The sequence below is a fragment of the Lasioglossum baleicum genome, chromosome 12 (assembly GCF_051020765.1).
Source record: "Lasioglossum baleicum chromosome 12, iyLasBale1, whole genome shotgun sequence".
Taxonomy (NCBI): domain Eukaryota; kingdom Metazoa; phylum Arthropoda; class Insecta; order Hymenoptera; family Halictidae; genus Lasioglossum; species Lasioglossum baleicum.
In genome coordinates, this window is record NC_134940.1 from 11,866,921 (window position 1) to 11,880,347 (window position 13,427).

Genomic DNA, 13,427 nt, shown 5'->3' on the forward strand with positions numbered 1-13,427 from the left:
ACTGCACGTGTGCACACGGCCGAATGGTTCCGTGCTCCTTTTCTTTTTCCCCCGGCCGGTGAATGAGGATGACGTAAAAAGCCACTCGCCTCGGGGCGCAAAATCGTGGAAAACATCGCGCCGCCTCGTGCAGCCTCGGAGTGAAAAATTTTCCAAGAGAGATCTGAAGCCGTCGCGGTTCTCCTACTCGCACTGTTAGACCACTTTATTCTCCTACTCGTTACTCGCTGTTCGCGCGTGAACGAACAGCTTTGCGCCATCATCGAACGCTTTCCGACTTCCAGGAATCCCTGAATCGGAATTCAACGATTCAGAGTTGATAGAAACGAATTGTCGTTTTTTATATAGAACAATAAAAATTGTCTGTATTAAGCGCAAAGTACGGGAGCTGTGTGCGTAGACATTTATTTCTCTTCTCATGCTTACCGTTTTGCATTTGATCTACTCATTTTTCTCATGAATACATCAAATACGAAGAAATTACTTTTTTACAAATTTATAGAATCATAAATTCTGATCATGTTGCTGCCGACGTCTGGAATATAAATGGGGATCTCGAATTGTTGAATAGAAACTGAGTAATTAGTAGACCGCGGATCGTTATGCAAAATAAAGATTTTCAACGAACTAGTGTAAGATTAAAATTTATTTCTCCTTTTATCGGGTCTTATAGGTTGAAAATAATGCAGAAGCATTAAAATATTCGTCGAATGGTTTTACTGACTTGTGTTTCGCCGACTCGTTTTTAACATAAATACATAAGTAATTCGATTCTTGGAGTGTTTAATGCTTTTATAGCTTGATGAAAGTTTAAATTCTGACGGTCTCGATCCTGAGACGCCTAGAACGTTAATAATTGTGCGCAATGGCCTCGGCTGCAGCGAAAAACCTCTTGTTTCTCCATTCTTCTTTTTACCGGACATTAAAAAACGTATCTTAGTCGTGCAGCCTTGATCCGTTGCCGACGACCTAGTTGTACCGTGCGCTATGATTAATCCTTTCTACTCATTCGCACGAAATGCTGCTGGTCGATAAACGAGCCTCGTGTAATAACATCGGATTCGGACGGAATACCATTGTTTTAGAACATTGTTCTTTTACATTTCTCTGTAAAAATTTAGTTCTACACCGAGGGAAAAATCAGGCTGAAAACCACATCACGTTTCGACTGAAAACAATTATTTTACTTCGACTGCATCGATTATTAAATCTCTAAATTGATATTTAGACAACTCTCAATTTAAACTAACAATCTGAAACAAGATAAGAATTCCTTTTGGACACTGACAAAATTCTTTGCAACCAAGTCAGTATACAAATCTTATTGTTGTTCACGTTTCCTGACATTTAAAAATTTTATGTAGGCCGTAATTGCATATAAATTGAGTTTAACCTCAATTTGAAATTCATAACGAGGGGAACAGCTCCTTTGAGAATTAAAAAATTCTCTGCAACGAAATTAAAACATACTCCTGTTAGTTTCTGTCGGTACACACGTCCCTTTACGTTTCATACATTTTTAAACTCCACAAATGCATAAAAATTGCATTTACCCTTTTTATTCACACACGTGTCCCCTTATATTTTGCATTCAGTCACGATCGAATACAAAGACGAAGGATCTCTTTAAAAAATTCTTTACAGCCAAACATGTTCCGTTGCATTCTGCATATTTATGAGCAGCATAAATGCATAAACATCGTTCAAAAATTTTTTTAGTGAAAACTGGATAGGTGAGTATGAAAATCGAGTCGCGCCGTGACGTTTGATTTTAATCGCGGTTCTTTTTCTGCAGGAATATGTTGTATTCGTAACCACCGGAGGCATTAATGATCGATACACGGTCAATTATTCAACCGGTCGGCCATCCTGCCGACATAAATAATGGTCGCGTGCGTACTACTCCGGTTGCAATTGAACTTTCACCCACTTTTCCCCTTGTTTCGTGCTTTTCCCTGGTGTGTGTATTTTTAGCGACAGCCGGTCTCGCACCTTCTACATCGATTCGATCACCTTTAGGCGAGAATTCGAGGGGCGAGCGTGAACTGTGTGTCTCTACGAGGAAAGTTAGGCTGTCACGGCACGTCGGATTCCTTTGGAGAAGTTTGCTGGTTTCCAGGCAGCCACTCCAAAAGTGTTTATTTTCTCCCGGCTCGTCGTTTTTTGACTTTTAACTCGCGCATTGTGGGGCTTCCTTTTAAACGCGAAAATGAAATCAGAGGTACGCAGTTTAAAATATAATGAGCGAAAAATGTTACACCATTGAATTTAACCGACATGAAATCAACTAACAATTTCGTATGAATAAAATTGTTATAATTCCAACGGTCAGATATTAGAATACTTTTTTGAAAGCCTAGAACTGCGGATTTTATGCATTTATATCAACAATGAGTAGGTATGATGTGAATCAGGAAAAATTAAAAGAATTCAAGAAAGTGAAATGTCAATTTCACTCTAGCTTGTTGCAATTCAAGTGGTAAATCTTTATCTCGCCTGGAGATGGAAATAGAGTGAATTAACTGATCACGATATACAATGACTCCCATTAATATTCGGACGCTCTCAAGAAAACGATAACTTTGTTAATATTGGACTGTGCGATTTGAATTTGTTTGGCAAGCTAGAGCAATTGGTTTACTACAGGATGTGGAAAGAAATTTTTTCAAAAATTACATTTGGTCGGAATTGTACGGAAAATACTAAAAGTTGCATTTTCAACTTTTTTATGCGAGCCTATATTGAAATTTTAAAAAATACATTTTGCAGATCTGTGTCAATTGTATGCACTGTGAATGTTTTATAGAAATCGGTTGATACGGGAAGAAATGACAGGAATTGAAAGATGTAAGAATACTTGGAATTACAGCAGTTGGAGGCCGAAAATCGTGAAAAACTGCAATTTTTACCATCTATAAACGTTTGTAGCTCATTGCAACGTAGACCGATTTTGATGAAATTTTCAGGATATGTTTAATTAATACAGATCTACGAAACGTGTTTTTCAAATTTTTCATATAAGCCCATATAAAAAAGTTAGAAAATACAACTTTCAGTATTTTCTCTACAATTCCGACAAATTGCAGATTTTTTCCAAAAAATTTTGTCACGTTGTGTAGCATACCAATTGTTCTAACTTCTTAAAAAATTTCGAATCGTATATTCCAATATTAAAAAAGTTAAGAGTGTCCGAATATTAGTGGGAGTCACTGTATATTGGAGATAAAATTGATCGAGCACAAATACTACTTAATCAAAAGCAAATCGGACTGATAAAAACCGATTAAATAAACACGGCGGAAGTCGAAGGAATTAAATTTTCGGATAAAATGTAGAGTGAAATATGATTACCCTAAGATACATAAGTGTTAATCGAATACAGATGCAATTAAATCAACGCAGTCGAGCTTCGACGTAAATAAAATGATGCGTTAAAAATTCGGCGAAATTAATATTTGATACGATTCTGATCAGAATTAAGTTTGTACAAGAAATACTGAAAAAAAAATGAAAGTGCTATGAAAAAGATTTAACTACAACTGCAACAACAAAACCAATGTAATAAAACTCCGATGACGATAAAATATTGTAACAAAAGGAACGAAATTAATACGGTAACGGCAAGAAACGCTTTCGATTACTCTAGTGGAAACTCGATAATATCCGACTAGAACGAATTCCACGGCGATTAAACCGCGCTAAAATCGAGATTGGCGTACTCTGCGCCAATAACGATAATATTACTATGCAACGGAGTGCAGAGGCGTTGTTGATCGAGTGGTTGGGGAAACGAGAAAGTTACTAGATGGTGAAAGGTCGAACAGACAGTCGACAGCTCTTAGCAGATTAAACGCTGAATTGATGGATCAAACATTCCTCTGCTATTCGAATACTGGAAGATTCAAATATTTGTCTGTTTAAGGGGAGTGGCCATTTTCTACATGGAGGACAAATTCGTGTTCTCCTGTCTCAGAATCTACTGCAGCAATCGACTTCAAATTTTCGGAGCATCTAATACCATACGGGATGTGCATTTTAGCCGAAAGGAATCTCGAAATACCGAGCAGAAAAAATTGTACGGATTTATGAATGCGTAGAGTATTTCGTACTCTTACCTTCAGCACAAATAATTAAGTCAATTCGATTGTGTGCCGAATTTCGAAAAAATCTTTGGGTCAAAATACGTGTTGCACTGAGTAGTACACGCACAAAAAATTTCATTTCGGTCTGTCACATGGTTGCTGAGAAAAAGGTACACGAAGGCCGAAAAATGTGACGCTACAGGAAAAATATTCTTCGTTCATTTATGACAGTCGAAAAATTGTTGTAATTATGGATTCTGTATATCGAATCTGTCTGCTATTGAATAAAAATTAATTCGATTTTTTGAAGCCCGAAAAATGTCTGCTGGAAAGGGATGAAGGGGGTTGCAGAAGGGAAAACTCACCCATGAGGTAATTTCGTATGGTTTTAACCCAGGAGGCCACCTGTCTGGGGTCCGTGTGGCTCATGGTGACGCTGTGGTGGCTCCATTTATTCTTCGCTCCCCGCACAGCGTAGTGTAAAATGAAATTTGTCGGGCAAACCGTGGGGGATGCCGGGGACGTCGGGGGTTGCTTCTCTTTCACGCTGGTCCCAGGTATCCAATCATCCCCGTAGCGCACGGCTAACACGTCCGTCATGGGCAGCGTCCATCTAGCTGAAAATTACCAGAAAGAATACCCTTTTAATTTCCGGTAATTATCGGAAGGTTAATTTAAACATTCGAAGAAAATCCTGCTCTGAAATACCACCCTTAAAAAGGCACGTTCCTGCTTCGTTGGAAAGTTAAAGCAGCTCGTTCAGGAGAATCGATATAAATTATATTTCTAAGAGTTCAGTGTGTTTGGACATGTTCGACGATAAATAGGATTGCTAGACGAGGTTGTACACTCGTCATAAATAATTTTTCCGGAGTCCATCGAAGCACTAAGGACAAAGTTGAAAACAGAAAGGGAGAAATGCGAGGCAATCAATGCCGTCGACTCGAATGGCACGGAACAAAGGCTTGGTTTACGATCCCCTAACAGCTGTCATTTAATATTGTAGCAGAGCGAGACAAAAGCGAGCTCGACGAGTCCACGTGCGTTACATAATTAATCGTCGCGGCCCCAGAGTCTATCGATCCGTAAACACCCGTTCAAGATCACGGATTTATCAGAAAATTTTTTCTCAAAATAGTGCAATCCTAATATCTCTGAAAAATTTTCTAATTTAATTTCTAATTTAGAAAAATAACAAGAACACTATTTATCTGCAGGTAAAATAAACTTGCAGGTCCATTCAGAACATTTTGGAACACGATTCTCCTAATTTTTTCATTATTGTGGATGTTCGAGGTAAATAAATATTAAAATTAGAAGATAAGCGAGAGACAATCAGCGACGATAAGACCGATATCATCAGACCTTATCAGACTTTCCTTTGTTCTCTTTGTCTTCCCAATTTCTATCACAATTTTAGCCTTCCATTCTTCGAACAAGTACAGTTCTCTTCTGAATCACCTTGATGACAATAAGTGCCCTTCACAATTATTTTCCAGTTCGACATTCTGAATCACCTTGGACGATGACAGCTAGCCTTTGAAAAATTTCCAACATTTTCTCACCCTTCTGATTACACTATGGTCTTTGAGTCATCTTACCCTATCGTAATCGCCCTCTCGACTGCCTGACAGGCTTCTAAACCCCTCCAGATTACAATGACAATCTTCTAAGATGATTCTCGGATCTCAACCTATTTGCCAACTAAGGATTATCCTTCGAGATAGCTCCAAAGCCTTTCTGTTCCTCGGATGCTCGTATTTCTTGTCATCGTTCGCTCATTTATTTATTTACAATGTACAAGCATCAAGCAGACCTTATCTTAAACCAACGATACCATGCTCGAAGAGGCGTAAACCACACGCGACTCAACCGAGACTGATAACGCGATTGTGTAACTGATAAGAGACCGCGAGTCAGCCATCAGTTAGCAGGTAATTACCAACTTTCAGGAAAAAACTTGCCGAATATGACAAACCAAAGTAATATCCACAGTTGAAATACCCGAACATATTGTCAATAAGCTTTGCCAAAGATTCACTGAAATATTAAACAAACAGAAAATGTATCATACAAATATTTAAAATAAAAAAATTTTTTTAATCTCCCTATTTAACTTCGCACTGATTAATCATTCTCGGGCATGTCACTCAACAATCACTACAAGATAATCATTTAAAAATAAAACAATCTCCGAGAAACAACTATACAAATTTTAAAAATAATTCTCTTCTAAACGTTCTTATTGACCTCCATACAAATGAATTACTCGCTAACCAATCATTAAACGAACTTTCAACAATTCCTAGAATGTCTGTTTGTACAACATTTGCATTCTAAATTGAAAGATAGCAGCATCAACAGAGCCCGATCGATCGCTGGATCATCTCGATCACGTGTCACGCGCAGCGACAGTTCACGCGCGCCGAGTTAACGTGAGCGCAATAGCAATGAAACAAACGAAACAATCGATCCCCAAGTTCCTGATGCTTTTCTCGACTGGTTCTCTTCGAGATCGTCTCTCTAAGTGCCCGATGAATCGACTTTCTCGTGCTCGCGTGACGCTTACGAGCCGCTCCCGGCGGAATAAATCGCATTGTCAACAACCGCGTTAAATCCAGAAATGACAGCGTCGATTGAGAAACTTTTGATGCCGCGATAACTTCAGTTGAACCGTTCTCCGAGGCTTCCTCGGTCGTGTTCGCCATTTATATCGTGGAAATTCGATCGAACTTCTAATTGAACCTTCGACCAACCCGTCGATCTTCTAAAATTATCTCGTTCCAATGTCAAATTAAATTACCTCCAACGATATCCACGTTCATAATGTTCTGCACGGTCTTTCTAAGCAATCTTCTCTACATTTATTATTCATTTACTGCCGCATAAAACACGGAATAGGTATACAATCTTTTTTAACAGTTTTGTTTATCGCATTGTACAGGAGGTTATACGTTGTTTCTTTTTCTTTTCATTCTTCTGGACATTTTGACGTTGTAGCCTTGAAGTGCGTGCTAGAAAGTATTTTTATAAATTTTTGTAACATGATTAGACAGGTCCTGGTACGATGTAATTCAAGAAAATAAAGTTACATTTTAGGGTTTGGTAGAAAGAAATAATTAACCCTTCGCACTCGAAGCTATTTTATTAGATTGGCAACTAAGTTCGCGACCTCCAAATTTTCTCAAACAAAGTCATTTCTATATATTTTTTAAGCACGAGTATTTTATATCGAGTTAATCGCAAAATTCGGAGCTTTCCAATGATATACAGTTCAAAAGGAATGATTACTGAATGAGGTTATAATGATACAATAAAAAAATTACGAAACTGAAGGTCGCGAATTTAGCTGCCAACCTAATAACTCGAAAATCAAACGTTTCTTCTGACCTAGAATATTTCCATTCCCTATGATTTTCTAAATTTGGTAGATATGAAATTGATATAATATACATACCGATATATCTAATAATGTAAACAATATTCTAAATAATAGTACAGCAATTTTTAGTGAAGCCTTAGAGGCGCCACTCGAGTACTAAGGGTTAATATTTTCTCTAAAAACGCGCGGCTCTCAAACATTTCACAAAACCAATGCAATTGGTTTAATAACGTAAATATTGAAAATTTAATATATTTTCAAATGGCAACTACAGGTTTGTTATTTAACAATTATTAAAAGTATAATGAATTAATCAAGTTCGTAAATACAAATCATGTAACAGTTAAACGAATCCATTTTTCCAATTGTTAAAGCACGTAGCAATCACTTTTGCAATAAAAAATATTAACTTTAGAGTTTAAGTTTTTACAGCTATAAATTGACAGTGTGCTATGAATAACTAGCAGATAAGTGTTCCCATACCTCTTCGAGTGATTAACAGTGGAAATTAGCAAGTCTGGAAGACGCCGTTCGGCTTATCTTGGTCGTTTCAAAATGGCCGTCAGAGATTTCGGACGGGAATATTCGTGGAACAACCTTGTAAGGCGAGAAACGCTCAGGAAAGTAAATGTGACTTGTGAAGGCTAACGAGGAGGACGAGGAGAACCATCCTAATGGCCAAAATGGTCTTTTCAATTTACATTCGTCTGATGAATGCAGTTTGTATTCGAAACTCGCGCTCGTTTACACTTTCGTCCTTTCGGGAACGTAGGTAAAGGGACGCATCCGTTTTAATCCGGCGAACACTCGAGATTCGTTTCTGCGTCGAATATGGTGTTTCATGTGGGGTGTATCGAGCTGAATGTAGTCGAATTCAAAGGAGTTGGAGATAAACGTGATTGTGGACTAGGCGTTGCGAGTTGCACAAAATGGCGTTCGAAGGGTCTGGGTTTAATCCGGAGATGAAATTATTCTGAACGAATTTAAAGGGCACAAAGCTTAGTATAGACAAATTCAAAGGGCTTCGAGTTCAATATAGTCCAATTTGAAAAGTTCTGAATTAAATATTGACAACATCGAAGGGTTTTGAATTAACTATACTCGGGTTTGCAAATTTCTGAGTGCAATGTAGTCGAATTTGAAAGTCTCTGAACGCAATATTGTCTAATTTGAAAATTTCTGAACGCAATATTGCCTAATTTGAAAATTTCTGAGTGCAGCATACTCGAATTTGAAAATTTCTGAACGCAATATAGTCGAATTTGAAAATTTCTGAGTGCAGTATACTCGAATTTGAACATTTCTGAGAGCAATGTAGTCGAATTTAAAAATTTCTGAACGCAATATAGTCGAATTTGAAAATTTCTGAGTGCAGTATACTCGAATTTGAACATTTCTGAGTGCAATGTAGTCGAATTTGAAAGTCTCTGAACGCAGTATAGTCGAATTTGAACATTTCTGAGTGCAGTATACTCAAGTTTGAAAATTTCTGAGTGTAATGTAGTCGAATTTGAAAGTCTCTGAACGCAATATAAAGAATTTGAAAATTTCTGAGTGCAGTATAGTCGAATTTGAAAAATTCTGGGAGCAAAATAGTCGAACTCGTAGTCGAAATGAATCATCAGTCTCTAACATAAACACACTAAAAAAATCTAAAACCTTTGTGTCAAACATAAATGCCAACTTGGGGGGTACAGTCTCAAACTTAATAATTCCACTCACACGCATAGAAGCAGTCAAACACACAAACGTTTCAACATTCTACTCACATCCATAACCAACTTCAATCAAATCCACCGATCAATACAACAGCATGCCAACTCGGGTGTCATTTTAATACAACATTGAATTGAATGATACCAGCATTCCGATTGTTCATCGAAATTCTATCCCGTGGGCACGGGCTTCTAATCTGACCGTCTAATCTAAACACGTTCGCATTCTGATCGTGCTTATCAAGCTTTTGTCCGCGAGCAATCAGATACCGGTCGGCCAGCGCAGGAAACGATGCAATTCCAGTGAATCTGAAACGGGGCCTCCGGTTTCGCGTATTCACCTACTTTCCTCGCCAGCGACGCGGATGGCTGAACGGTTTCGCTGATTCCGTTGTTCTTTGCTCGCGCTCACGTGCCAGCTCACGTGTGCAGAGTAGACGACAGCGGCGAGGACGATGCGCGTTTGGTAGCGGATCGGACGATGCCAATTGGATTATAATTACCATCCGTGCACCGGTCCAACTCCGTCTGGAAACCGCGTTGCGTAACAGTGACAGCGCTCGCATCCTCGATAACGTCTGTCTACATGAAAGCCCGCTCGGGGCAAATTTTTGATGCACCGGTCTCGAATGTGAATTGAATTTTAACTTCTGCGAGCTGTCGATTCGTTCTGAATTAAATCTGAGGTCGTATCAGGTGTCGATTAATTGTGGATTAAGTTTGAGTTCAGGTGAGATGTTGGATTAATTCTAAATTAGGTTTCAGTTCGCTTGAGAAGTCGATTGGAATTATTAGATTCTTGTGAGATGTCGATTCGTTCTGAATCAAATCTGAGGTTGTGCGAGATGCTGAGTAATTAATTACGTTTTAGATCGCCTGAAACATCGGTTTGTTCAAAAATAAATTTGGGCTTGTGTAAGATGTTGAAGTTTGATTAAATTTTGTAGTAGTTCCTATGAGACGATTCATAATAAATTAAATATGTGTTCGTACGAGTGCTGAAGAAATATGGGAAGCATGTTTTCACTTCGTTAACACTGATCAACATTTTTTCTTTCGAGAGATGGAACGAAATGATAGTGTTTTGGGTGTAGCAAGAAGGAAAATGGAAAACGAATGGCAGATTTCTAAATTTCGGTGTTAATTTTAGACGGTTTTCTATGAAACAGTTCTTGATGAAATCATAGCGTAATACATGTCTGGAAATTGTCCAAGTCCCATTGGGTCAGGTCTGGAATTCCTCCAAAATCATTTGGGTCAGGTTTAGAAGATTTCTAGCATCGATTAGGCATAACATATTGCATAAACTAGAATGATATAAAATATTGCAAGTTTCTGTTGACTTCATTTTAAAATACTACTAGCTCCTCTACTTCTGGAAGATGTTGAATTAGGTTAAAGAGCCACTGACTACTTTAATATTTTTGAAGCTTGATTATTTAGGCTTAGAATATTTTCAGCATTTAAAACATTGGATCTGATTAATAAAACAAAATATTCTTTTTGTGGAAAATTTCTACAGTTTACCACTAGTGATTCAGCCCGCAATCAGGTCACAGACCCATTAATTTAGAACTAAAATGCTTCTGGTATTGGGTTAGGTCTGGGTTGGCTGCACCCATTAACTCAAATCTGGAAAGCTCCCAAAATCTTTTGTATCTAGATGAAAATAGTTCTAAAATCTATTATGTCAGAGACGCTCCTAGTACCTGTTAAGCTAATTCTAAGTTAGCAGTATTCATGTCATAGAGTATTTCCAGGACGATAACATTCAAAAATCTAAATTCTAGAATATTTCTGTAACCACGTTTATACACATATTATTATTACCACACGCTTATGTTAACTTGCCGTGTTGTTGTTATATGCGTCAAATCTTGTAATCGATGACAATAAAAGTAGAAAATAAAATATATAAAAAAACTTTTTAAAAACCACGCTGATATTAAAATGCACTAAAAAGGAGAAAATAATTTTTTCCTGGTTCTCCATAAAATACCGAATCCAGTTAAATGATTAATAATATTTCTCCCCAAAATTTTAAGCAATTAGTTCAACGTCTGTCATAAAATTAGCGTCGGAATAGATAGAAAAATTTAATATAATCAAATGAAATCATGACATTAGTGACTATAAAAATAAAAGCGTGGAGCGCCCACGAAGATTACGTCAATATAACTTAGCGCTCCACGCTTTTATTTTTATAGTCACTAATGTCATGATCTCATTTAAAATTAAATTTTTCAATCTATTCCGACGCTAATTTTATGACAGAAGTTGAACTAATTGCTTAAAACTTTGGGGAAAAATATTATTAATCATTTAACTGGATTCGGTATGTTATGGAGTACCATTAAAAAAATTATTTTCTCCTTTTTAGTGCATTTTAATATAAGCGTGGTTTTTCAAAAGTTTTTTTATATATTTTTTTTATATTTCTTATATTTAGAATATTTCCAGGATCTCTCATCTATGTTTCAAATTTTGAGTCTGGACGATTACATTACAGATCCTTTAAGCTAAAGGTCAGGCCAAATTGAAAAGATAACATCTGCTCAGAATGCAATTCTTCTGCAAGGGACGAGAATAAAGAAATCCGGTGACAGTCGCGGTGACAGTCGCAGTGCATCGTCGCGGGATTATATCATCCGGTAAACAATCAAATTTACCTGCGCCCGCGGCTAACCGTGCAGTTAACCGAGGGCATTACGTAAACGGTAGGCACGCAAAAGTGAAACTTGTGCAAGTTGCAGTCGCGATGTATAGACACGGGTACACTTTGAGCGTAATTTATGCGATGCCCTCTTTACGTAATTTCTCCTGGCGGAGAGCAAGGTACTTTTCCAGCCGCGGGGAAATTGACGCAACCCGGAGGCCCGACCTCCCACGATCCTGAAAATCGTTCCAGACGTCGTCCTCTCAAACATCCGCGCTTTTTGGCACGTGTCCTACTTGCCACGGGCCGATGACGCGCGCGCGCGATCCACTATGGCGCTTAGGGTCGCATCCGCGATTGTTCTCGCGGATGATGCTCGCTTTCTACTTTCTTCGACCCTAGCATGCATTCATTCATTGGTTATGGGAATGATTCACTGGATCGACGATTTAATACTGATTGAGTGGTTTGAAAATCGTCAATTGATCATGCACGACCTGGTAAGTAAGTGATTCATGGCGGGAGTCGCCAGATTAACGCTTGTACCCCACTCTACCCTTCCCCTTCCACGACACTATTCCCCCACGCTTCCGCCACGGCACGGTCACGTGACGCGTTTCGTCTCTGTCATGCGTGTGTCACAATGTCACGTGACTGACCCGCTCGTGGCAGAGAGAGGGTAGCTCTTTCCCCGGATCGGGCGACTCTGTTCCAGTGTGGCCAGATGAGGTTGTGACGAACCTCATTCCCTCTCCACCTTATCCCCTTCCACTATCCTATTCCACCTTTTAGTCCTATCGCGCACGCGCAACGTGTCTTCCATTCGCCTCACTCTGCCCCACTCTATTCTCGTCGCGCAACGTGTCTTATTACTTTGGTCATCAGAGAGGGGGTACTTGTATTCCCCCCGATTCCTTTTCGATGACCCCTGTCTGGACACACTGCTCTGTTCGTGCTTGCTCGCAGATGTTGCACATTGAAACGTCTGTAGAAGCCTTGGAAAACTTTTCTCACGGGTAAATCCTTCAAGGATTTCAAGTTCGAAGCCTCTCCTCTTCACGATGAGATTCAAAAAATTGATGCACGACTTTTTTCAACTGGATTATTGAACTTTGAATGTATGTATCTGGATCTTGTGTTTTTATTGGGGGAAATATATTTTCTTGGTGTGCTTTATCAATATATTTTATAGATTGTTACTATATTGCAGAAGGTGTTTTACTTTTATTTTATATTTTATGCTTCGATTATGGTTTGCAAACTCCTGGCTAATGAATTGGAGTTGGGGCCTGTTCTTGCTCCCTTTAATTCTTAATTGTCCCGTAAATTTTTCTTTTAAGTCGTCGCCGGTATCGTTCGGTCACTTAATTAACTGTTTAATAAGCAGTTTCCCAGCCGCAGTAATTATTTTGTTATCCTCCGCCAGCACACGCTGCGTCTCGTTTATTATTTTTTTTTAATCTTAACCGCAAGGTTACCTCGGCGAATAAAAAACTGGGTTAATTTCTGTGCAGTAATTAAGTCGGGTATTGCTCGAGGATTTTCTTTTTTTGACGAAACTGACCTACATATATAGGCGATGCTAGTAAAAT

The 13,427-nt window shown here is 38.5% G+C and overlaps 1 protein-coding gene across 1 annotated transcript in view; it reads right to left on the reverse strand.

Annotated features, from left to right (window-relative positions):
• Positions 1–13,427, reverse strand: part of Cerk (Ceramide kinase) — a 42,521-nt gene that overhangs the window by 15,665 nt on the left and 13,429 nt on the right. Inside the window, exon 3 of the mRNA XM_076435221.1 lies at positions 4,448–4,699. Coding sequence (XP_076291336.1) covers positions 4,448–4,699 — 252 coding nt within the window. The remainder of the gene's footprint in view (positions 1–4,447; positions 4,700–13,427) is intronic.